Source organism: Megalops cyprinoides, chromosome 21, assembly GCF_013368585.1.
Source record: "Megalops cyprinoides isolate fMegCyp1 chromosome 21, fMegCyp1.pri, whole genome shotgun sequence".
Lineage (NCBI taxonomy): Eukaryota > Metazoa > Chordata > Actinopteri > Elopiformes > Megalopidae > Megalops > Megalops cyprinoides.
In genome coordinates this window covers 4,838,426-4,865,007 of record NC_050603.1, presented here as the reverse complement: position 1 = coordinate 4,865,007, position 26,582 = coordinate 4,838,426, and the positions used below count along the sequence as shown (strand labels likewise).

General features: G+C 47.9%; 1 protein-coding gene across 1 annotated transcript in view; it reads left to right on the top strand.

Annotated features, from left to right (window-relative positions):
* tinagl1 (tubulointerstitial nephritis antigen-like 1) overlaps nt 1-19,293 on the top strand; it is a 29,469-nt gene extending 10,176 nt beyond the window's left edge. Inside the window, exons 4-12 of the mRNA XM_036555521.1 lie at nt 4,659-4,751; nt 5,283-5,397; nt 6,985-7,108; nt 7,443-7,593; nt 7,920-8,106; nt 9,957-10,002; nt 12,245-12,368; nt 16,763-16,808; nt 17,317-19,293. Coding sequence (XP_036411414.1) covers nt 4,659-4,751; nt 5,283-5,397; nt 6,985-7,108; nt 7,443-7,593; nt 7,920-8,106; nt 9,957-10,002; nt 12,245-12,368; nt 16,763-16,808; nt 17,317-17,517 — 1,087 coding nt within the window. The 3' untranslated portion in view covers nt 17,518-19,293. The remainder of the gene's footprint in view (nt 1-4,658; nt 4,752-5,282; nt 5,398-6,984; nt 7,109-7,442; nt 7,594-7,919; nt 8,107-9,956; nt 10,003-12,244; nt 12,369-16,762; nt 16,809-17,316) is intronic.
* Nucleotides 19,294-26,582: the final 7,289 nt, after the last annotated feature.

Below are 26,582 nucleotides of genomic sequence, written 5' to 3'. Positions count from 1 at the left end.
TTTCGCAAAACACGGTCCCGCCGCGCAAACCGGCGGAATTGAACCCAGCAGCTGCCGAATTCCTTATGCACCTCTCAAAGAATGCTGCTCCCTGATATCAGCGTGTTATCCCTTCCCGGGGAAACGGAGAGAGAGGCACGAAGGCACGCTCTCGTGCCCTCACTGTCCCAGAATGTTCGGAATTCCCCACCTCCGTGTCCGAGCCGTTTCTCACCTATGTGGTGTGTGCTGTCCGCTGAGACTTGCATGAGGGTGTGTGTGTGTTTGTAGAGTGTGTGTGTGTGTGTGTGTGTGTGTACAATAAGTCCATGTGCATGAGAAACTGTATGCATATGCAATACATCCTCACTGGTTCTGTACACACCTGACAAGCTCCGGTAGGTCTGATCTAGTTTGGTCCGGTTCAGTCCGGTCTAGCACGGTCACGTTATTTTCTATTCGCCTCTGTATTCACGGATGGCAGTGTCCCTGTCCTTTCACTGTTTGAGGTCAGTGGCACTGTGTTAAGCAGGGGTGGGCGGTCAGGGCAGTACTGTAGCAGTGACGTAAGGGGTCACCTTCACCTTGATGTGTGGTGTTGCGTGCCCTCTCCCCTCCCAGAGACCTCAGCAGAGGTTAAACAGGCCGCACCTCCCTGCCTGCTAAAAATAGCCCTTTGTGCAGCAGAAGGGCCCGAAACAGGATTAGAGAGTCGACTCTCCCCTCTCTCCCCTCTCGCCTGAAAACTCAAACTGAACATGTGATAAGCCAGGACAGGAGCGCACCCACGCACCCATCTCAGCTGTTCCTCTCTCCCTGTGCGGGGGGGCGGGGAGGTGCAGCAAGGTCCAGAGGCAGAGGCGGAGGCTTCCGGTGCTAGGTGGCCTCCCCTCTCGCCAGCCCACCCCCCCACCCCCCCACCCCCCACTTCCCCACCTCCCTACCTCCCTGTCCTCCTTTTGGCTGCGGCCTTGTTGGCCCTTATCGCTTCCTCCCACGCCCCCCTTCCCCCCCAAGCCTCTCAGATCTCCTCCAAGAGGAACCGACCAGCGGGCCGGGCCGAGCATAGCCAGGACACAATGCCAGAGCTGCCCGGCAGCAGCAGCGCGGAAGCAGCCTGATGCTAACGGCGACCGTGGGGCCCGGTCCGTGGGGAGGGGCCCCGCCCCTGTCCCACACCTGTTCTCCGCAGCTGCGGGCCGGGAAAGGGGCGGGGCTGGAGGCCTCAGACTGACAGCGCCTTTATGACCAGGTTATGAGGTCTGAGAGCAGGATGCAGCCGCCAGAGACGCCTGTATCACAGTGAAAGGGAGACTGATCTGAGATCAGCGCTCGGCTCATTACACTGCATTTCCTCCCTGCGGAGTAAATGCAGTTCAGCTTTGAAATGAACGTCAGCGTGTGATCTGTGTGTGTGTGTATGTGTGTGTATGTGTGTGTGTTTGTGTGTGTGTGTGTGTGTGTGTGTCTCTGTCTGTGTCTGTGTGTCTGTGTGTGTGTGTGTCTGTGTGTGTGTGTGTCTGTGTGTATGTGAGTGTTAATGAGATTGATTGTGTGTGTGTGTGTGTGTGAGTACGCGCACTATTGTGTGTGCATGTGTGTGCATTGTGCAAGTGTGTTCGAGTGAGGTATTTGCGCTCTTGATAAGGAGGTAATTGCGTCTGCCTGATTTAATCTCTGCGATTACCTCCGAGTTTACAGCACACTGAGCTATATCAAAGGAAAGCCTCTCTCATTGCTCAGGGACCACTGAGTTTACAGAGCACTGCGTTATGTCAAAGGAAAGGGCAGGACAGCCTGTCAGAACAGGCTTAAAACATGAGGCACGTTTCTTCCATCCACAATCTGCGGTTTCAGCGTCAGGTATTGGTGCAGTTCTTATTTCCCTTCCCTCCATCCTCATGGTAGTAACAATGACATGAGGGAGTTAAAGCCCCAGCCTTGTCATAGCAGGGACCTGGCACTCACTGAGAGTTAAAAACATGGCATGGGCTCGGGGAATCAAACAATGGACACTGGTATCCTGTCCAAAAAGCAGGACTGTTCCATGTGTCTGCCACCACAAACAGCAGCCTTAACTCCTGACTCCGTCAGCCGGGGATCAGCTTCTGCCTCTGAGGTGATCTCACTCCGGCCCTCCAGCCCTGGCAACACCACACTGCCCTTTCTGTGATGTCACAGGAGGTGATGTCACTGTCAAAGTCTCAGTGTACACCAGCGAGAGACTCGTCAGTGGGTCCAGAGTCTTTACAGGCATCTGAATGCAGGCAGATGTCTGAAGTGAAGTGCCTGACTGAAGGCCACTACCTTATAAGGAAAAGTAATAGATGTCTGTGTTTGGTCAAACACAAAACCCAGTAACTCATGCATTTAATTCATATCACAATCATCATTGCCATTTTGCCATGGATTATGCAACTCTATACATGCTTATATTGTGGAATATAGTTTACAACTGTAATGTAATTTCACAAAATATTCTGCAACGTTTGCTTTAAAGTGCAGAGATCTAAGAGGCAATGGCTCCCACGTGTGCAGTACGTTCTGACATTTATTACTTTTAAAATGAATGAGTGGTTGCTGAGGGCAGGACTGGTCGGCTCGCTCCCGGGTACAGCGCGTTCGTCGGGCGGGCGGGCCGACGGAGAGACAGATCGCGTACGGGTTTCTGCAGAGGGTCAGCGGCAGGGTGTTTCCGGGCGGGGGTGGAGGTGACGGAGACCGTCCCGTGGGTCGGGGGGGGGTCGTGAGAAACGGCTTCCTGCGGACGGTGACCCCCCGCGACCGCACACGCGAGGGCCGTGCATCAGTCTGCAGACGTACAGAGAAGCGCAGATGTGGGCAGATGTGTGCAGAGATGCGCGGCACGGCCCCCGACGCCGCCGTGCGAATTCACGTCTGTCACCCAGCGAGGCCAGCCCCTCACACAGGCTCCACAGCACTGCTCTGGCCCAACAAAAGGGAAAGGGGAGGTCACAGTCTGTTTCCCCTGAACAATTTGGCTGTGTGTGTTTGTGTGTGTGGGTTTGTGTGTGTGTGCGTTTATGTATATGTTTATGTGCATGCATGTCTGTATGGGTGTGTTTGTGTGAGCGTGTGTGAGCGTGTGTGTGTGTGTGTGAGCGTGTGTGTGTGTGTGTGTGTGTGTGTGTGTGTGTGTGTGTATGTGTGTATATGTCTGTATATGTGTGTGTGCACACATATATGTATTAATAGCTTTGTGTGCGTGAGAATAATACGGTTGGGGGGGGGGGGGGGATGTGTGTTTGAGGTAATACTGGACACACGTGCCCCGGAGCATGATAAAATAAGTGTGGACCTGTTCCAATTCCTGTGTCCAGAGGAATGAAAGGCCGAATGAAAGCATGCATACTGAACATAACATCCATCTGCAGAGGCACCCACAGGTGTGCGCGGAGCCAGGGGATGCAACATGGTGCTTACACAACACAGACAGCATGGAGGAACCTCGCCATTGCTGATTCTGAATGTCTGCACCCAGCAACACTCCTCTCTCTGCTCTGTGGGGTGTCAGGCCAGAGCCTACGCTCATCTACTTTGCAAGTCGTGTATACATAAATACACATTATACATAAATACATATCACTTTTCATTATCACTTTTTTACATTACATTGTTGTCATTTAGCAGACGCCCTGACCCAGAGCGACTTATATAGTTTACAGTTTTACATATTATCAATTCGTACAGCTGGATATTTACTTAGGCAGTTCTGGGTTAAGTACCTTCTTCAAGGATACAGCCCTCACACGGTATCGAACCAGCAACCTTTTGGTTACAAGCCCCGATCCTTACCACTATGTTACACTGCAGTTATTTTATATATATAGCACACAGGAATTCTGGGACCACAGATACCGATGCGTGGTTTTCACGCTTGGGGTACTGAGGTCGCTCACTGGTGCGTGTCTGTGACAGATAGCCCCTCTGGAATAGAGGCTGACTGTATCAGATAATCTCCCCTCTCCAGCGTGCTAGATGCACCGTGACTCATCGTTTCAGGGGCAGTGGCAATGCCTCTTTGACTGTGACTCACAAACATAACATTTTTAAACAAAACAATGTCAAGTATCCTGACAGCGTAATAAGAATAGCCAGGCTGGTTGGCCTACTCTCCAAGGGGCCCAGCTGACTAAAAATGGGCAAATTTCTAAACACCGCAGCCTTAAAAGGCTGGCATTCTTTAATATTTTGCTCTCTCACTCTCACTCTCTTCCTGTCTCTCCTCTCTCTCTTGCTCCCCCTTCTGCTCACTTCCTGTTCCTGTCTGTCTCTCCCCTTATCGTTCTCTCTCTCTCTGTCTCCCTCTCTTTCTGTTTCACTCTTTCTCTATCTTTCTTTCTCCCTCCCATTCTCCATGGCCCTCTCTCTTTCTTTCTCTCTGTCTCTCTCTCTCGCTCTGGTTTCCTGTCTCTACTCCTTCTCTCTTTCTTCTCCTCGCCAAGTACCAAATCTTTATCCCTCCCTCTTTTTTTCCAAGGGGAATTCCTCTGTCCCTTTATCTCTGTTTATTTGTTCTTTTTTGAACCGTTTTTTTATCTTTGTATTATATGTTGTCTTTAGTCCTCTTTCACTTACATAAAAGCACAGGGCAGTTAACCCTGAATAGCGCATGTGCTCATCTGAATAAAGATATTGTCGGTTGACTCCGCCCCCAGTACGTGTGCGAGCTCGGGACGCTGGGAATGCGAGCAGCACGCCTGCCTGATCGAGGGAGACATGATCGAGTGGATCAACAGAGGACACTACGGGTAAGACCACTAACTCATGCTGAGACTCAGAGACACTGAGAGTCACTGCGACTGAGAGACACTGAGACTCAGTGAGACACAGACAGACTGAGAAACTCTGAGACTCTGAAAAATGCTAAGGGTAAAAGACACTGAGACTCAGTGAGACACTGAGAGAGTCTGAGACTTACTGAGACACAACAACTTGAAAGGTTACTTAAACACACTGACACAGACACCTACTGTGAAATTTTGACCCAAAGACACAGTAAATTACACTGTCACTCATATACACACTCACAATGATATGGATACACACTAACACTAATACAGGCTGAGACCTACACACATACATACTGATGCTAAAACCCCCAGAGTTGGTCTGACATGCACTTCTAAAAATTCATATTCATATTGTAATCTGTGGGCCATGTTTCTTATAAAGCAATAAAACACGTTCACGTTCATGATCCCAGAAACATCCACAGACCATTTCATTCAAAGCAGACCCTCAGTCACCATAACTCTCTCCTTTCCTATGTCTCCCCCTAGCTGGCGGGCAGGGAACTACAGCCAGTTCTGGGGCATGACTCTGGACGAGGGCCTGCGCTATCGGCTGGGAACCCAGCGGCCGTCCCGCACCGTGATGAGCATGAACGAGATCCAGGTGAGCTCATCTGACCCTGGGGCATTCTACGTACTCCTGCGCATTCTCACACTCACTCAGAAATCCTAAGCAATCAAGTACCATGAGCTGCCAGTCATATGATCTAACCCAAGGCCCAGCCAATGGGGGATTGTATGATACAAACACCAGCAGCAGGACAATAGCTTTCCAAATCCAGGAAAAATAACCCTCAGTCTACTTTGTCTTTATGTACTACTTGTCTTCCTATCTTTACACCCTCTGCAAATTGGTAAAAATGTTTTTTTGGAAAATTAGTATGTGTTGTATTTTTCAATGTAGTTGCACCCCCTCTCTGTGTATTTGTCTGTCTTTTTTCTTTCTTTCTCTTTGATTTTGTTGCTGTCTTGTCTTGTGCCCGTCCGCTGTCCTGCCTGTCTGTCCATCTCTGCCTCTTCCTTCGTCCATATGTCTGTTTTCTCTCTTTGTTTGTCTGATGAGGCCCTCGGTGTTGCTGTGCGCTCTATGACAGTTTCTTCCAGACAGATTACATAAGGTAGAATCAGACAAGCAGGGGATGATTTGTGTGAGGTGGGTGGGAATGGGGTGAGGGGCGGGGGTGGGGGTGTGATTCCTCCTCTGATCTCCGCCTCACACAACAGCCCCCCCACCCCCGCCCCTCTCCAGCTCCACGTTCTCCAACATGTCTGTACCCGTGCCCAGAGCTGCCTCAGATCCTATCGTGAAAGCCCATTCATAAATCTCCCCCATTTGTTTGCTGGCTCAGCCAGCGCACGCCGACGCCGTGCATCGTGGGTAATGAATGAACCGACTACAGTGCCTCCAGGGCCAGTTATGTGCACACACGCACACACACACACACACTCACAGATACACACACACATACACACACACATACACACACACAAATACACAAACGCACACACATTCCCACAGGCTACAGTTTCTCCTTTCCCACACACCTAATCTGTAACCGCGGCGTGAACGCTCACCCCCTCTCTGGGTCACACACCGCTTCAGGGTGTGTCCCAGTTTGGACTTTGACCGGCTCGTATTTCCCGTCGTCACACGGGGCCCACCTGACTCCCTGCCTGCCGCATTCCTCTCATTTCTCCGTTCCACATAAGGAGGGCATCTCGTCCCAAATCGTTAAGATATTAACTCCAGGAATTTGAGGAGCGCAATACAGGTGGAGCCCTTTTTTCCTTAACAGGGAGCGCGGCTTGCGAACGGTGCATTCCTTTTTCCTGGACCTTTGAGCCTGGCGGAGATTCCAGTCTCTGGTTTTATGAGCTGATGTGGCACAAGTGCAGATTTGAAATCGGTCCAGAGAGATTCTGAACAGTCCCCCCCCCCACTTAAACCCTTTGTGCCGGAACATTCCGGAAGCCTTGCCCGCTATAGCTGCCTGTTACAGTTTGGAAGGGTGTCCTTTTCCATTTGCCAGATGCCAAAATTTGCAGAGAATGCCACAGGTTTGTTTGGTGTAATAATTCTGTGACTTAAATATTGACACAGGATTTTGTTGGATTTTGATTGTACGGACTGAAGAAGAGATCCCCTCTTCATCTCTCTCTCCCTCTCTCTCTCTCTTTCTCTGTTTTTCAGATGAAAATGGACAACGCAGAATACATGCCTTCTTACTTCAACGCAGCAGAGAAATGGCCAGGAAAGATCCATGAGCCACTGGATCAGGGGAACTGTGCTGCCTCTTGGGCCTTTTCTACTGCAGGTGAGTAACATTGCACACACACACACTCAAATATATAGAAACTCACATACACTCACACACACACAGACACACACTCACATATATACTCACACACATGCACATACTCAACCAGTCATATACACACACACACACACACACACACACACACACACACACTCAAATATATAGAAACTCACATACACTCACACACGCACATTCACACACACAGACACACACACTCACATATATACTCACACACATGCACATACTCAACCAGTCATATACACACACACACACACACACACACACATATATATACATATTTATCTGTCCCTCTGTCCATCCTCTCTTCCAGCTGTGGCGTCAGACCGCATCTCCATCCAATCTATGGGTCACATGACCCCTCAGCTGTCACCCCAGAACCTCATTTCCTGTGACACCCGTAACCAGGGGGGCTGCGCCGGGGGACGGATCGACGGCGCCTGGTGGTACCTGCGGCGCAGAGGGTAGGACACATTTCACTGTGACACCACAGGGAAAGGAGGGGCTGGTTTCTGCCCAAAGTTGTTTACAGTCATTGCATTAAACTGTCAGAAAAATGAACCATGATTACACAATCATTGAGGCTCACCTCCCCACTCTTTTTCTCCTTCCCTCTGTCCTTTACGCTCTCCCCTCAACTTTCTTCTCTCCTTTTCTCTCTCCCTTATTCCACCTCCCCTCTTTCCTTTCCTCTCTCCCTCACTCTCCCCCCCTCTCTCTTTTACCCTCTGCTCTCTGCCTCTCTGTATGCTTCGTTACCCCCCCCCCCTCCCCCCTCTCTGTGCTGCAGGGTGGTGACGGAGGAGTGCTACCCCTTCACGCCCCCACAGCAGACCCCGGCCCAGGGGGCTCGCTGTATGATGCAGAGCCGGTCAGTGGGGCGGGGGAAGAGGCAGGCCACAGCACACTGCCCCAACAGCCACAGCTACCACAACGAGATCTACCAGTCCACCCCTCCCTACAGGCTGTCCTCCAACGTACGTACAGCACACACACACACACACACACACGCATGCACGCACACACAGACACACACACACATATATTATAATGTAGCAAGACAGAACCACACTTCAGTCCTCAATAATCACTCCTCAGACCATTCCCTTGCTGCTGCAATATATATATATATATATATATATATATATAAACAGAGACCTTTATATTTGGCAGAGTCCCATTACAGTAGCACAGAGTCTTGCAGCCAGAGTTGTTAAAGATAATATTGTTCTACATGTCAGACAGAAATGAGTTGAACCACACCATATAATTTTGGGCATGCTGTTCAGGAATCTGGCTGTTTCTGGCTGCCAGAATGGTATTGTTTTCCTTCGTTTTACTTAGAAACTTTGACGTTGTTTTTTTTTTTTTTTAACCCAGCTTTTCTCAGATATTACTTCATTACTTTATGGCCCATAGCAGAGGTCATTAGTGGCCTGGCATCTCTCAGAGACTCTGAGAGTGGGTGGGGGAAATGCGTACATTAGCAAGCCATGCCCAGAGAGAATGCACTAAATCGCTCACTGCACCTGAGAGCAGACGGTTCCTGCAAGTTCCGAATGTGCATGCTCTTCATGTATTTTTTGACTGATAAGATAAAGATATGCTGACACTGATTTATTTTTAATTGCCATGGTCAGTAATTATAGACACATCTATTTCACATCTATTTTATCATTATTTGCATTTAGCAGATGCTCTTTTTCAGAGTGATTTACATCAATTACAGGGTTTTTTTTTTTTTTTTTACAATGTTGTCCATTTATACAGTTGGATAGTTACTGAGGTTATGTACCTCGCCCAAAGGTACAGCAGCAGTGCCCCTGGGGGGAATCAAACCAGCAACCTTCCAGTTACAAGTCCTACTCCTTAACCACTATGCTACACTGCTGCCCATAATGTCATATTATTAATGGGTTCTGTGATCACGGGTTATAATTGTTGCCAATGTCACAAAGACTAAATGTGACACTGAGTGTGAAGCCCAGAAGTGCTGGTTCACATTAAGTGCCTAGCTCTTGCCCTGGTCCGGTCCCACCAAGCTACTCTTTACAAAGACATCCTGAGAGAAAGAGAAAAGCTTAGAGATTGAATGGGAGCAAATTTAATGCCTTTGTACGGAACAGAAACAATGGTTTGTAGTGGGTGAGTGATTGCATTACATTACATTAATTTAGCAGACACTCTTATCCAGAGCGACTTCCAGCATGAAGGCACAGAAGTGTATCCATCCAAGCTGAATAAGCAACGGTGTCAGACCAGGCTAACAACACTCCCAAACCAGTGTGTGAGCATAATACTATTCAAGCCTTACCCACAAGTTAACTTCTGACAAGACAAGGGGAGCCAAGTATAATTATTACCATACATCAGTCACTAGATCACAGAATCATACTCACACCCAGCACCTGGTTCTGGCTCTGTTCCAGTTCCACTAAAACTGCACTGGACCCAATGGGATGGGTGGGGAGACATAACATAACAAACCGCACCTTCAGGGGACCAATAAGGGAAACAATAAATTAGAGAAGCTGTGATCATTAAGTTAAATTGCTCCCAGAAGCTGATGACACAATCAAACACGCACTCATTCACTCTCTTGCACTCTCTCTCTCTCGTAATGATGTAATCGTTTTAAGATTTTAAATGTGTTCTCTCACACGGCACGGAAGAGGCGGGTTTTATGTGCAAGTGTGAGGTGTGACATTGTTTAAAACCGCGTGCTTCAACGACACAGCACGCTCTCTGTCTCACCACACATCCGTGTAACTCTTTCACTCGTTCACCCGTTCACACCCTCACTCTTTCATCCCTTGTTTCCTCACAGGAAAAAGAGATCATGAAGGAGATCATGGATAATGGACCAGTGCAAGGTAAATGGGGCATCCGTGTGTTTGTGTGCGTGTGTGTGTGTTACATGTGTGTTCACTTGACTCTGCTAGTACCACAGGCTGGGCTCATTCTGTAAGGGTACAGGTGTGGCAGTCATCAGGGTTTTTGCAGGGGGAATGACTTTTTAGGCCTGGTGGCCTTTGTGTGTGTGCATGCGTGTGTCTATGTGTGCATGTGTGTCTGTGTGTGTGCGTATGTGTGAGCTCATGTCTGTGTATGTGTGTGAAAGAGTAAGTGAGGGTGAGGAAAAGACAGAGGGTTTTGTCTACACCAGTTTTATCCAGTCATCTTTACCATACCATATCAGAGAGTGGATCAAAGGAGAGGGAGGCCCAGACTACACACAACAGAAGCAATGACAGGGAGGAGGGCAGAGATGTGTGAGAAAGAGAGAGGGAGGGAGAGAGAGAAAGAGATACAGGGAGGCATGAGAAAGAGAAGACACAGAAGAAAAGAAGTCACGGTGTCTTGTTTGCCTGTGTGTTTGTGCGTGCATGGGTGCGTGTGTGCATGTGTGCGTGCATGGGTGTGTGTGTGTGTGTGTGTCTGTGTGTGTCTGTGTGTGTGTGTGTGTGTGTGTGTCTGTGTGTGTGGGGTTGCATATCGGTATGTGTTATGTAATGCGAAAATATATTATATGGCATTGGCTGGGCCTCATACCTCCATGGCTCATTGAAACTAATGATGGAAAAAAGCCCGGACAAAGCTAAAATGCCTCACACCTTACAGGATCACAAAAGAATTCTAAGCGTGTAAATAGAGGCTTCAGTCCAACCACAAATGGGCTGAAAAGTGAGGCTCCAGGTGTGGAGCGCGACCCCGTAGCAATTTTAACCTGACCCTGTCAGCCTCTGTTTGCACCCGTGCCTCTGGTCAGCAGTTAGCGGTCCGAACTTTCAACTTTAACCTGCCTCGCCTGATAGAGGGCGGTCACAATTAACGCTCCCTTCAGCATTTCAGAAGCCGCCCACAGCGACCAGGACATAGAAACGGGACCGTGATGGTTCTGCTCAGTTAAAGCAGCGGTCAAAAGTGAGCAGGAGCCTCATGACTTCATGCAAGTCAGACAGAATGTTCAACTGCTCTAATAATTCATGGAGAGGTAGAGGGAGAGAGATGGAGGAAGTAGGAAAAAAAGGGAGACAGAGAGATGGAGAGATATAAAAAGGAGGGGGAGAGGAGAAAAGTGAGAGAGTATGAGAAAAAGAGAGAGAGAGGTGGTGCAGAAGGTGAAAGAGGGTGAGACAGGGACAGAGGGCAGAGCAGAGAGAGAGTGAGAGAGAGAGATGGAGAGAAAGAACGCGAAAGGCAGAGAGATAGAGCCTGGGGAGTGTGTGTGTACGTGTGATCAAGCAGAGGCCCCTGAAATCTCGTGCCAGCGTCTGACTGCTTTGTTCTACACAGCGGGAGGGAATCTTGGCTCGGTGACAAGTTTACATCTCTCTTTTTTTTTTTTTTTGCGCTATACCGCGTTTCGACTGTGAGTGAGAAAGGCTGATGAGGGCTGATTTTTGTGTCTGGGAGTGATCAACCACTCGTAATTAACTGGCCTGCTGTGAAAAGCTTCGGTGGTCTGGCTCTTAATAACTACAGCTTAAGAAGAAAAAAAACAACAGGCCACCTCTATCTGCACTTCATGGACTTTGACCCATCCAGAGCTGGTCAGGCTTTGCTCTATGTGGTAGTTACGCTGACCTAATCAACACCGGATCACACTGTTGTAGCTGTCTGTCGTATGGAAGCCAAGGCTGAAACCTAAGGGGAGCTTTTTAATAATATTGGGAATTATTGTGGTACACTTTAGAAAATAATCTCAGGTGTCATTCTTTGAGGGGAAAAACTCAGGGAATGCATTTTATTGGATATTATAACCATGAATTAAGCTGCCTTGTGAGGGTCATTCAGTGGGCGTGTTTTAGGTCCTTCCTTACAGTTTCCCTCAACTTCTTTTTCAACATACTCAGATATGAACATTTATTGTCCAGAAGTATTAATAGACAGTATTAATTTTAACTGTAAGTAAAACATAGATGATAAATGATAACAGCAAGTTAAACTGTTGCAGCCCCTGGTGGATGTGATATTTGATGAAGGCGTTTTATCCTGTCTACTAAAATACCTGTATGAGAATTACATTTTAAAATGCAGGAATGTAATCTTCGCATTAAATAATGGACGTGTCTCTCTGTCTCCACCCCCCACCCCCCCCCCACCTTCTCTCAGCTATCCTTGAAGTGCATGAAGATTTCTTCGTCTACCAGAGCGGGATCTACAGGCACACGAACGTCAACGCCCACAAGCTCCCCCACTTCCGCAAGCATGGCACCCACTCCGTGAGGATCACTGGGTAAGAGCCTGATTGGTCAGGGTTGTTCTCAGCCCCCCCAACGGGATAAGGATGCCCCCCCCTCAGGAGCAGTACGGGGGTTTTTACGGGAATAATATGTGTGCCCCAGACTTCCTGTGACTGCGCACTGCTTTGGATTGGAGATTAGATGTGGTCCCTGCGGTCATGGTGGCATCACTCTGTCATTCTGTATCAGCTGGCCAGCACTTCCCCTGTACTCCCACAGAGGTCACGTGGGGCCAAGTTCACAATACCCCACACTGTCCCTTCTCCCCCTCTCTGCCCGTTCTCTCGTATATCTCAGAGCAGGTTGCCTCTCACACACAGGCAGACATGCATGCGCATGCATGTTTTTAATGACATGAACTTGGATCAGATCCATGGCTGTCTGACAAAACAGCATGTGACAGTCACATGCTCGCGCACACACTCCCATCCACAAGCACGTGCCCTCCTGCCGTGCAATTGAACACAGTTTACGACGGGTCCCCTTGCCCTTCACCGAGGTTGAGACACTTTAGAGACACACCCCGGCCCTGGTCCTCTGTGTTACAGACAAGTTTTCTTTTCAAGGTCACCACAAAAATGCAGACGCTACACCTGGATGAGCTCCTTAAATCTCCTCACCCTCTTCCCCCCAACCTCTTACCCCCTTACCTGGCTGCCATCTTACACCAACAGATTGAACTCTACACAGCCTCCACCCTCATTATTATCATTATTATTATTATTATTATTGTCATTTAGCAGACACTCTTATCCAGAGCGACTTACATAGGTTACAGTTTTTTATTCACCCATCCATTTTATCCATTTATACAGCTGGATATTTACGGAGGCAATTGGGGGTTACGTACCTTGCCCAAGGGTATTAACAGCAGTGCCCCAGCGGGGAATCAAACCGGCAACCTTTTGGTTATGAGTCCTACTCCTTTTAAACCACTATGCTACACTGGCACCCAATCTGAGCTCACCAACCCCCCACCCCCTCTGCCTGAACCCAAGATCGTTTAGTCTGGCCTGAAACAGCGGGCGCACCCTTTGCGATAGGTCTCTATGACTGGAATTGGGAAAAGTATGCTCCGAGCCCACTTTCTCCTGTAAATATTTTGGGTATGTTTTACACCAGCGGCCCAGCTGGTTTCCAATTGGCCTTAATAAGCGGTTAGCGCCTCTGCAGTTTCTGCAGGGCCGCGCGGGTGAAATTACAGAGATGGTCTGTGGAGGGAAGAGAGACGGCCCTCACATGATTCACCGTCATGAGCACGTTTGAAGCTGCCACACAGTGACATGCTCACAGGATCCGGCTGGATCTGACGCAGGCATGGCACAGGCCGCTGAAGCAGAGGGGAAGCGTTTCTGTCTGTTGTGGAGCAGGGTTTGGTGCTGGAAATTCCTAGAGGAGTTTTTGCCGTTTCTGGACAGGATACGCTGTCAGTGTAGAATTCGGAGGATAAAACAAAGCCCAGACTGAGTTTGCACAGGAGAGCCGAGCTTCATCGTTCAGGCCCTCTTATCGGTTCTTATCTGATCGGCTATTGATCAAGAGAAACAGAGCATGCAGAATCCCTTTCCTGGCCACGCTGATAGCTTTGTGTGCGTGTGTGTGTGTTTATGTGTGTGTGTGTGTCTGTGTGCGTGCATGTGCATGTGTAAGTGTGTCTGTATGCGTGCATGTGCATGTGTAAGTGTGTCTGTGTGTATATGTGCGTGTCTGTGTGCGTGTCTGTGCATGTGTAAGTGTGTCTGTGTGTATATGTGCGTGTCTGTGTGCATATATGTGCGTGTGTGTGTGTGTGTGTGTGTGTGCCTGTGTGTGTGTGTGTGTGTGTGTGTGTGTGTGTGTGTGTGTGTGTGTGTGTGTGTGTGTGTGTGTGTGTGTCTGTGTGTGTGTGTGCCTGTGTGTGTGCCTGTGTGTGTGTGTGTGTCTGTGTCTGTGTGTCTGTGTGTCTGTGTGTCTGTGTGTGTGTGTGTGTGTGTGTGTGTGTGTGTGTGTGTGTTTGTGTCTGTGTGTCTGTGTGTGTGTGTATATGTCTGTGTGTGATGACGGCAGATAGAGTGTTTGGCTGCCTCCTGCTGACTCTGTGCTTCTGTTGCTGGCTGGCTCCGCTGTCGGAGGGTACGAAGGGCAACGGGGGTATGGATTTTGGGGGCTGGGGGGTGCGCGACGTCCGTGTTTGAACAGACAAAATCCTGCCACACCGCTCCCCATTAAGCCAAGAGCCTGGGAAAGTTTGTAGAAAGCGCATTGGTGTCCACTCTGCTGGAAGTGCCATTGTCTGTGCGCCTGGGCCCAAATGTCCCAGAGAGAGGCGAATCAAACACAAGGCTGATCACGGGGGATGTTTTTTGGGGAGCAGTGGTATTTCTGTCATTGTCCGGGGTGTCCAGCCTCCTACAGAGTGAGATAAGGCTGCTGCGGTGATCCCTCTCTGAAGCGGGCTCTGCTGAGTACACAGCCCAGGAGAGCAAAGCTCCTTTGAACCACCTCTCACTACCCACCCTGCTCTTTGGCTTAGGTACATTTATTTGAATGGCTGCATTTTTTTTTGTTGATTCAGAGTCCATTGAGACCTCATTCCTAGTGGAAAAAGGACCAAATAAAAATGGCTGAAGGGGTAGGGGACATTGGAGAGGTTCCAGCATTTTGTTGGTATTTACTGCAGGAATTACTCCCGGGTAGATTGCCAGTTTTAGGTTCTCATACACACACACACACACACACATACAAGCACACAGTCAGTAGTGACTTTCAGAGAGCATCACTGCCATGAGCTCTCAGGTCTGTAAACAGGATGGAGATAGAGGTGTCCAGGACTGGAGAATGCTGGGAGATTTGGGGCAGCAGCCAGGACTGAGGCTGAGGTATGCAGTGGGATGGAAGGGGGGTTTCTGTCTGTCCGTCTCTCTCTGCCTGTCGTGAGACGGCAGAGACCAGGGCGTCGGCTGCTTCCAGACCATCCGCCTCCTTCCTCTCTGCCCGGAGAGGAGGAAATGGCAGAGGGCCCGTTCGCGCAGGCCGTCTCCACGGCTGCCCGCTTAAAAAACACAGCCTTGTTTTCAGGATGCGCTTTGAGAGATGGATGGCACTTTGTTCCAGGAAGTGGTCCTCTTCCTCCGCACCCCCCCATCCCTCCGCCCTAGCCCCCTCCTCCAGCTTCACATCACTCGCGTCCAAAACTGCTTTCAGGTACAGACAGTCTTCTGGGAATCATGCCCGTGCTGGCAGAGGAATCCCGTGGAAAACATCTTCCAAAAGCATGTGATGGAAACTGCGTTGTTGTTTGTTGGACACTTCAATGGTCCCTTGCTTCAAAAATAATACCTACGTACATATTGTTGACGCTGGGAGCAGACATGCCTCTTCCTCAGCCCTCAACCATCCTGCTAATTTTAGACATCAAAGGAAAAATGGAGACTATTTTGAGAAACACCTATACTCATCTGCATTAATCTAACCAAACAATCTTAGTTTAACCTAATAATCTTCTTCCACTATTAAACGGTTTAGTTAGGGAAAAGAAAACCGAAACTTCACAGGCATACCCACCCCTGGTTTACATATGAACATGGAAGACAATCGCGTAGCTCAATTATCACGCCAGAGTTCTCCCAAACCTGTCAAGTTCACCTGTGGTTGCTTGTTTATGGTGGTGTACTTGTCACGCTGAGTTTCAATGCCTGCAGTGCACAGTGCATGTGATTTTATCGCAGGTCAGTGGGTTAGTTTGTGATGCTAACCCTGGTGGGATAGAAATCACAGGGCAACAAGACGGAAATTGATCACATTAGAAGGAATGAATTTCACCTTGTGGTGAAACAGGATGTGTGGAAGACGGCACTACCTATTGTAATAACGTATTACATTTGTATAGCGTCCTTCAAAGGATTCCAACACTTTACAGTGAAGAGGGTGGTGCTGAACTCAACCACCAGCAATATGCAGTACCCAATTTTTTTCCCCAAAAAAACTCTCATTATACATGAGCTGAGATGAAGAGGGAGGGATTTATCTGATGTAATTAATCTGGTCATGATTACACATCCTGTCTGAAATAACCAGCTAGGAATTATGCCAACACACTGGAGATCCCCCTGCTGTTTGCCAGAGTGAGTCACAACCTTGATTCAACACCAAGACAGCATCCACTATAGCACAGTGTCCCCATCATTGCACTGGGATATCGGTCCTCTTCAGCCAGATGGATTACTGCCCCCTACTGGCCCCTCAACACCACTACCAGCCAAGCACAACCCAGCACAGCCCAACGTAACTTAAGGTGTCAGACAGTTACAGAGTGACATTGCTGTCGTGCGACTATCATGGAACTGGACTGCATTTTTTTTTAACCCGAGTGAGGTGTTCAAATGCTTCTGTTGTGTTTGTATTGTAGGTGGGGAGAGGAGAGAGACTATACCGGGCAAGTACGGAAATACTGGGTAAGGGTCTTTGATCGATTAATTCCTTTCAGAAAATAACTGTTCTCTTAGAGGTGTTACTTCATTAAAGCCCAATATTACATGCATGTTACAATTGTAATATAATGAATATCAGAAATAACTTGGTGCATTGCTCTTTATTTTATTCATGTTGATTCCTTTCCAACATAATGGTTAAAATCAGTGTACACATGCACTCAATATAAATCACATGAAGACATATTATTATTATTATTATTATTATTATTATTTTTATTATTATTATTATAAGTAGTAGTAGTAACACTAGAAATGGCAGCAGTTGCAGTAGTACTAGTAGTACTAGTACTTGTCCAAAGCAACCTGCAGAACCTTACTTTCACATCTGCACAGTATCCAATGTAAGGCATTTATGTTTGAAATAAAGGGTCTGGTTTGAGTCAAACATTCTGAAGGGAGCTGATATAATTAGACTGTATCTATTTCTGAGTGGCTCTTTGTGTCCTTCTTTCCGCGCCCCCCCCGCCAGATCGCGGCCAATTCCTGGGGAAAGAACTGGGGAGAGAACGGCTACTTCCGCATCGCCCGCGGGGAGAACGAGTGCGAGATCGAGGCCTTCGTCATCGGCGTGTGGGGTCGCGTCACCATGGAGGACATGCACAACCACCACCCCCACCACCACCAGCAGCAGCAGCAGCGACACCAGCGTTACCGCCGCCAGCGCCAGTAGAGGCGTGGCCTCGGCCCACTTCCAGCCCAGCCCGCCTCCTGCATCTAAGGGATCCACGCACACAGCAAACCTCCGCTTTAAGACGCCAAAACTCGGCCAGGCGCTGGGGTTGCCTTCAGCCCCCGCCCCACCCGGCTGGCTTCAGGACACAACAGCAAACACCTCAGGTCTCACTTCCAAAGATCACACCTCACTGGCTCCCACAGCACTGGTCTGCTATAAATGTTTTTATTTTTGTGAGTTTCCTGCTCCCTGGACACCGAAAGGACAAATCTTTAGCTAATCTCAGTTTTTTTTTTTCTTTATTTGGGCCGACAAGATAAATGGATCTCTTTCTTCAAGATTTTTTTTTTCTTTCCTTTTTATAACTATCCTTTTCTTTTCTTTTTTTTTTTTTTGCTTTGTGTTTTCAGCGAAGGACTCCCAGCGGACAGGCTGGCTTTAAGAAACCAGCAGGGACAGACACAGAGGGTAGCCAGTGCCTCTCCGTTGTTCGCTCGGGTTGCGAGAGAGGAACTAACACTCCACTCATTCTACACTCCCGGTTTTATCACTCAAGGAGCTAACACTCACTCTCTTCCTGTCTTTAACAGGCTGACTTCCTGTCCCTGTCTGTCACATTATCGGCCTGTCAGAGACTCCCTCTGATACAGGCCCAACGCATAACTCCTCACATTCCCAGAGTAGCGTGAACCATAGACTGGGGGGGGGAGGGCGCTGGTGATCTCTTCAGTCAGGGCCAAAGGTTAAAAAAAATACTGCTTTACATTCTATGAACGTGGTAGTCCACGTGTCAGGCATGAAATTCCATATTCTAAGAAAGATTCCCCTCTGCTGATTGGGGTTTACCAAAGGTTAGAACAGTGCTGTGTTTGACTACTAATGCCTTTTATTATGCCTTTATAATGTAACATATCAAAATACCGTGTGGACATCCATGAATCAGAACAACCTCATTATTTCCTACAATGCACCACAAATGGGCCACCTTCAGCCAAAATGGCCAAAACACATAAAAAAACAACAGGCTGAGAGTCTGTATTAACATTTGAGAGACTTTTTTATTGCGTTGCATCCTATTGGGTGATCCCTCACTGGAAATCCTCCTTAATATATGTAAACACACAACAAAAGTGTTTGAGATGTTTCTGTTGAATAACTTGTGGCAGGTGAAGAGTTTCAAAGCCCAGATCCTAGAGAACTCCAATCCAGTTCATTTTATACCCCTCCCCCACAGTCCCCTTCCAACAAAAAAAGAAAAAATATTTTGAGCGATGGAGACAGATGAGTTATAAGAGTTATATCGTCTGGGATTTCAGTGCTTTTAGTGTGCTGTATGAGAAGAATTCGTAAGCTTTGTTCATAACGCAATTCCCCTGCAGACAGAGAGGAGTGATATCAAGGAGTTAACTGAACACAGAAATGTAACGAAAGTGGGGAAAAGCAAGATGATATAGATATTTTCCATTTATTAACCAGTTCTCCTTTCTTTTGGGTGTCTGTTGACATTCGTCGATTGATGAGATGAGGTCTGTCAAAGCGTTGGATTCGACCGCTCCTGGTCAAGGGTCGACCATTCTTGTATTATAGTCTTAATCTATTTTATTCTGTATTCTATGTTGAGATTATAATTTTAGACTGATATTATTGTTATTATTATTATTGTTGTTGTTGTTGTTGTTGTTATTGCTATTAATTGATTGACTGCTGTAAGAGACTCAGAGTTTCCCTCGATGAGCAAATATATCGTCCTCCTCACCTCTCCTTCCTGCTCAACGGCTTTGAAGGTGCTTACATTCTCACAAAGAGAAGAAATCAAAGTTTCAGGGCTCAAGGGGAGGGAGGTGGGATGACATGGGGGGGGGGGGGGGGGGGGGGGGGTCTATGCCAAAGTCTGCTCAGTGCTGTCTCGCTGTAGGTGTACCGGTGGTTAAAATTCAACCCATTCCTCACGGTGTGCCATTCAGGTCACCTCTGCGACAGCTGACCAGCTGTCTCTTCTGAGGTTCCGTATGTCTCAGAAATGTACTGATTGATCGCTTCACAAACAAGAAGATATCATGGGATTGTTGTGTGGCTTCAGGAATGGGGCTGCCCGATATTCAACTGCAGTTACGAATCAGTGTGATCCAGCGGGGCTTGGAGGTTGACTGGAGATAAGAGAGAGAGGTGCATTCATGTCTACATGTATCGATTTGACTTTTCAGAGATGTTTCTTAAACACCAGTAAAGACATGCCCTGCTTACATTTCAGATGATGAGTTTTCACTTTCTTACTGTTCCAAAGTAGGCCCCACCTCCCCCCCAAAAAAATCCCGCTAAACCCTTACTTCATACAGTTCAGTTCTCAGTGACTGGAGTTATCTCTAGATACAGGTTCAGGTGCTCCTTATGATCCGGTTTCCCACCTTACACGTTCTCCTAGCATTTCAGTGACACAATATTGCCACAACATCGCAGCAACATTTTGAAAACATTGCATACCAGCTACGGTTGAGCAGATGGTGTCAGGTGCCCTCCGCTCTGTAATGAATGAACAGCCCCATCAGTGCTCACTGTCTCACTGGCTTCCGGAATCGGCGCCGGCCAGAATGGCTAAGGCCTCGTTGCCGGGGGCGAGGCAGGGAGGCAAACAGATCTCACTCCTCATCCTCTCAGTTTAACGTATTTTCCGTTTAAGCGGAGTGAGGAGTGGAGAGACAGGGGCCGATCAAAGCGGCCGTCGGGCGCGGTGGGGTGCAGTGCGCTGTGGGTAAATGAGCCGTGACGGGGCAGAGGAGGCGGAGGGGAAACGAGACGCTGGGGTCACGCGACCCATTGGGCAGAAGCGCAGCTGTTCGCGTTTTTGAGGGGGCGGGGAGGGTGAAGAAACACGTCAATCCAACACCTTACCTGGCCATTTCACCCTCCGGACATAATGATGTCATCGTTTTTTTGTGTGGTGTCACTCACATGAACAATAAACACTGCCTGTAATCTGTGGTCACATGACTCTTTCATTCAGCTGAACGTCACTTAGATGAGGGATGGGTTTTGAAGTGGCAATAGGCGGCACATCGTTGGCGTGTCCACAGTCTGACGTAGCTCTGTTTGTCCTCTCTGATTCCCTGTATCTCAAGGGCGCAAGTTAATCACACACTGACATGTTGTGATCCTAAACATTTGGCACATTTGAAAGGATAAAACATCACAACAGGAATTTGAATCTGAGATAGAGCAGCGCACAGCCCTAACAGTAATCAGTTTTAGTATGAGAGATTCATTCATGGTACCAATGTGTGCTCTGTTTAAGTTACAGGCAACAAACATGGATAGAGCGGGATTCCCCTCATCTTATCCTTGGAACTTCCATGACAATATTTTGAAAGGGAAAAATGGGGGCGGGGGGTGCCAGATATTATTTATTTTGTAAAGTGTTATGACCATTATAAGCTACAATCAGTGCTAAAAAGGCTTAACTGTAGTGCTCACTGATGCAAATTCAGTCCAAGCCGGCGGTAAATCACCAACTGTGTTGAGCTTGGGTCCCCTCCAAAAACCCCATGAGATCATTGGTTTTAACACCAGGTAAGCTGGTGGATCCAATTTCTCATCTAGTCATCCAGACACTTGTTGCCTTGTATGGACAAACCAAGAATGAGACAGCCTTGGATCAATAGATAGGGCTTAGCAAACGACTGGATCCGAGTCATGCGGAGGAAATTGGTGGTTGAACTTGAGAGAACCTGGGAGAACGTGGTCTCTCTTGTGCTGTCAGAGAGCACGATCTGTCTGGAACCTCTTTGAATTACCGCCTGTAATTCCATGGGTTCACTGCTGCCCGCCCTGTGTAGGCAATTCAGGATGGCAGGAGATGGCAGGAGACAGCTAGGTAGTTGGGAAAGCGTTTCCCAGCCCTCGTTGAGGGAACACGCCCTGTATGCTGGTTTTTGGAACAACTCCTTTGAATTAAATGTAGTTAAAATGTAGTTAACAATGGATTCAAACTAATTAAACGCTCAGGTGGATTCATAGCCAGCATACACGGCGTGTCTTGGGGGAATCAGAATCAGGCTGATTTGAGATGGAGGACACCCTGGGGCCATAGGAGTAAGAGAGGTATGAGTTGCTATGACGATAAAGACTCTGCTCATTTTAATTGGCCGAGTGACGCAGCTCTCCTCGGACTTCAAAAAAAAAAAAGCATCTAAAACGCACCATCAAAGCTTCAGTTGGGTGGATTTGGGTGAGGTTTCGCAGTTAAGCCCTTGCAAAGCATCGTATCTGGTGATGTTCCGATGTTAATTTAAGACTCGGAAGACCTGTGTGCTCCTCTTTCATACCATGTGTATCACTCTTCTCTGACTATCGTACTATGTACACTGAATACGAAACCACGGTTATGTTCTTCCATGTGTCACAATAAAAACTTTCAAACCAGCAGTTCTCTGCCTCTGTTAATAGCACAAGGGTATTACATGGGTAAATACAAGCTCATTACCAATACACATTACCTATCTTGTATCTTACGTGTCACTGCAGCTCAGAGTCTACACAAAACAAAATAGTCTATGATGAATTAAAAATGAGCAAGTTAAGCCAGTGCATATAGGCTACAAAACAAACTGCTTGCACTAAAACCAGGAAAGAAACAAAGGATTCAATGCAAAGGACTGTGTAGTCAAATTGTCATTTGTTCAGAAACAAGATGATTCTGAGGAATCCACATCAATCCATCTAAGAGGCCATTAGCACGTGGCTTTCACACTAAAACTGACGCAAGGGACTGAAGTCATTTTTTTTTTATTATAACAGCAGTGGCCTGGAAAGGAACACTCAGATGAATGAATGAAACGGAGGAGTTACTGCCTTTGCAATGTTATTGGTGGCAACAGTGTGGATGTCTGAAGTACACCTATGTGAAAGACAAAATTCCAGTCATGCCTTCCTACTACAAAAAGTGACAAGAGACAACCTGTTCCACCTGTCCTGAAAGAACCCGCAAGAGACAACCCATTCCAACTGTCCTGAAAGAACCCGCAAGAGACAACCTGTTTGAGATATCCTGAAAGAGAGGGCAAAAGACAAACAACCTGTTAGAACTGTCCTGGAAGAACCCAGAAGAGAAAACCTGTTCCAACTGCCCTGAAAGGACCCACAAGAGAAAACCTGTTCCAACTGCCCTGAAAGAACCCCCAAGGGACAACCTGTCCCAACTATCCTGAAAGAACCCCCAAGAGACTACCTGTTCTAGCTTTAATGAAAGAAACCGCAAGAGCCGGTCTACTCCAGCCGTACTGGAAGGAACCCCAAGAGACAACCTGTTCCAACTGTCCTGAAAAAACTGCCAGACCTGTGTTAATCTGACACATGTTAATTCATTTTTCTCCCTTCACCTGTCTGCAAGCAGATCATCCACCATCTGGTTTGAAGATGCAAATTGGTTGCGTTTTATGGAGGCATTTTGCAGGGTAGCCACAATACACAATTCTCCGAAAACTCACATTCGAGAATATGGTACAACATACTCATACATGAAAGTCATCAAAAGAAATCCTTGTTGAGTTTCAATTTCCTGTGGGATCAGGAAACTTCCTGTTTCCCAGTGACTCAAAAATGACAGAGTTCCGGAACTGCTGAATCTATGATTGCATGGAATCAAAGATTCTGAGGAATCTTTCAAAATGGGGCATTCCGAAAGACCTTTAACTGAAGCTTACTGAACCACAGCTGACGCAGAGTGACCCGCCGGGCGATGTACAAGGCCTTTTTTGCCGTATGTGTACTGCGTGAGTACCAGGGCCAGAAACGCTGTCACATGGACGAATGGCAGGCGTGAGCTGCTGAAACAATGGGCTGAAAAGGGTAAATAAGACATGGCATCTCACATGGCCCATACGTGGGTGAGAGGCGTAACAGTCACATGTGTGAGTCTCAGAAAGGGCCGTTAAGGGTCGACATGGTCTATTCGGCACCCTGATGACCCCCCCGCGCACTACGCTGGGAATAATGTAAGGGATTGGTGTGTGTGTGTGTGGGGGGGGGGGGTATGAGGTGCAGCAGGGCGTGCTCAATGTGGGGGCCGCTGTGCAGGCTTTTGTTGGGATGGGGGGGGGGGGCAGTTTGTACAGCAGACAGGACAATGCTGTGTCAGCTCTGTATTTCACTATCGAGACTAATACCCCAGTCTGCCTGCCCTGCGGCAACAGCAAGGAGACAGCATGCGTGTGTGAGCGTGTGAGCGTGTGTGTGTGTGTGTGTGTGAGTGTGTGTGTGCGTGCGTGTGTGTGTATGTGTGAGTGTGTGTGTGTGTGTGTGCGTGTGTGTGTGTGTGTATGTATGTATAAGGGATAGTCTGTGTGTGTTAGTGTTCCATCTCTGTACTTGTGTATATGTGTGTGTGTGTGTGTGCGTGTGCGTGTGTTACTTTACATTCTGTGTATCTGAGTGTTGTTGTGTGTATGTTTCAATATGAGCGTGTGTGTGTGTGTGTGTGTTACTTTCTTTGTACGTGTGTATCTGAGCATGTATGTGTGTACTTTTCAGTGTGTGTGTGTCCGTGTGTGTGTGTGTGTGTATCTGAGCATGTGTGTCCGTGTGAGCATGTGTGTGATACCATGTGTGTGTGTGCATGTACTTGATTATCTCTACCTAAGAATGTGCACACGCAGATGTGAGAGCATCTGTGTTAGGGTGCCATGTTCTCCGGCAGCAGATCTTTCCTTTTTGATCTGGGGATGTGTCGCACAGTTGGCCGATTGAGTGCTGCACTAAAACTCTTTTGTTGTGTATTGGGTGCAGGTGTAGGTGTAGAATTTCAAACACACTGCATGTATCCTATACCACCGGCAACAGCAGAGGAATGCATGAACCTTACAGAAACGGGAAAAGTGTCCTTCCGAACAGTGCCCTTAAGTAAGAGATGTTCTGTTTACAATACAATTCCCATCTGAGACACTTAAGCCCAAACACATAAAGGCACATAAACACAGGGAACTGGGAGTTTGTGACCTTCTCCAAACAGGCAGTGGGACAGAGAGCTGGGAGCACAACCTTAGCACAAAATAAATACAATTTAAGTTGAGTCACACTGTAGCACATGGAATGCTCTGATGCACTTCCCATAAACTGAGTTATTGGTGGTTACTGTTCTCACTGTAACGTGGCACAGTTCTGATGTACGCTTGTGGCATTCGCTGTATTGTTTAAGCACTGAAAGCAAATTCTGCCTTGATCTGTGAGCCATAGAGTAAGGTAAACAGGTAAGAAATCCCGCAGACTGTCGCCGTATCAAAAAGCAGGAAATGACTCATTCAAGAATGTGTCTGTTCTGATGAGTTCAAACAGTCTGCGCTTTGTGTGTGCTTGTGAGACAGAGAGCGTGTGTGTGTGTGTGTGTGTGTGTGTGTGTGTGTGTGTGTGTGTGTGAGTGCATACGTGCATGTGCGTGTGTGTGTGTGTGTGTGTGTGTGTGTGTGAACAATGTGTATGAATCTAGAGTTTATTCTGGCTTTCAGTCTGGAAAATAAAACAATGCCCCCCCCCCCCCCAACACACTCAAAACAGCATCTCCAAGAAGTCCCTCTCATTGTTTATCATTAGAGCAAATTCAAAAATATGAGGAACAGCCAAGGGAAAGGCCAGGATTGCCAACAGGTCCGCGGTAAACACTTCTTACACCATTGCTGCAGTCCCCCGCCCAGCCACATATAGCACACACAGTGACGCATAACGCACACTTAATGTAGGCCTAACTAATCGTGTGAATAGAGAACCTGCTCTTGAGACGAGAATGAGAAATGGGGCAAAAAGGAACAGGGTCGCAACCAACCTGGCCTGTACTGTGGACAGTCAAGCACACTGGATGTGAACAAGGTCAGCTTGTTGAGCGGAATTAACTGTAGCACATATTCAGTTGTGCAATGGTTCTGCGCTGAGCTGCTTGCGCTGTTAAAGCCCGAGGAACCCTGTATGTAAACTTGAATGGGGAGATGTAATGAGTGACTAAATATTTACATTTCTCGCATCGTCCGAGGCTGCAGAAATAGCAGGAGCGCCACCGTGTCACGCGTTAAGCGCTGCCGTCGCCTCCGCTCTGCAGCAGCGGAAGCGGTGATTACAGGCCTGAGGCATGCGAACAAACGGTTCCCGCCGCGCCCTGCCTGCGCAAGAATTCCACACCCGCAACGGGTCACGCTGTTCTCCGCGCATTGTCTTCCTGGCCGTTAAATGCCCCCCGGTTTCCCAGGTCGATGTTCGCAGTGCCCCCCCCGAAGGGAGGAAAACGGGTTTCCACTGGACCGAAGCCGGGGAAGCCCTCTCTCATAAACAACTCTGTCCTGAGAAACGGGGGGACTCGGGACGCACACCCACGGCGGTCACATCTGCCATTCTCGTTTTGGGCTGGAGGTGCGGAGCACGCGCCAAAAACCCCCGGCCCGGGGGGATCTCGTGAAAGATTTACTCCGCTTATTAACCAGCCCTTGATGTGTTTTTTGTTTTCAGACGGCTTACACAATAGCGTTAGGGGAGAGTCTTGTGCCGTTCCATTTAGCATAACAATGAAAGATGTTATTCCAGAGCATTTTTTTTAATCTTAGTTAATCTCTGTCCTAGACTTTCTAAGAAGAGCGAGAGAGAGAGAGGGGACAATCTTACGCGAGGCGGACACTGAAGCAGGGAGGAGCTGGCCACGTGTGGCAACCTGTGGCAACCTGTCCGCGCACCTGCGGTCAGTGGTGAGAGGGCATTGTGTTTGCTATAAGCGCAGAGTGGTCTCATACATACCTTACGCCTATAATCTCATAGACCCCTGTTGTTTATTGAGTTAGACACTAGATACTAATTTTATATAATCTTGTTTCATACCCAGGTAAGCTCCTCAGAGTAGGAGATTTTTTCTACGTGCAGTATCCCAGCCTCTGAGTTACCTGGGGCTTTTATTTGTTGTTATGAAGAAATAACTGAAGACTGATCCCCTACGCGAAACCGTGCGGTAGATTCTAAAGTCTTTATTCCCAGCGATTTTCTGGATTTCCCAAGAATAACACAGCGCTGAGTAAACACATATTACGCAATTGTGGTCA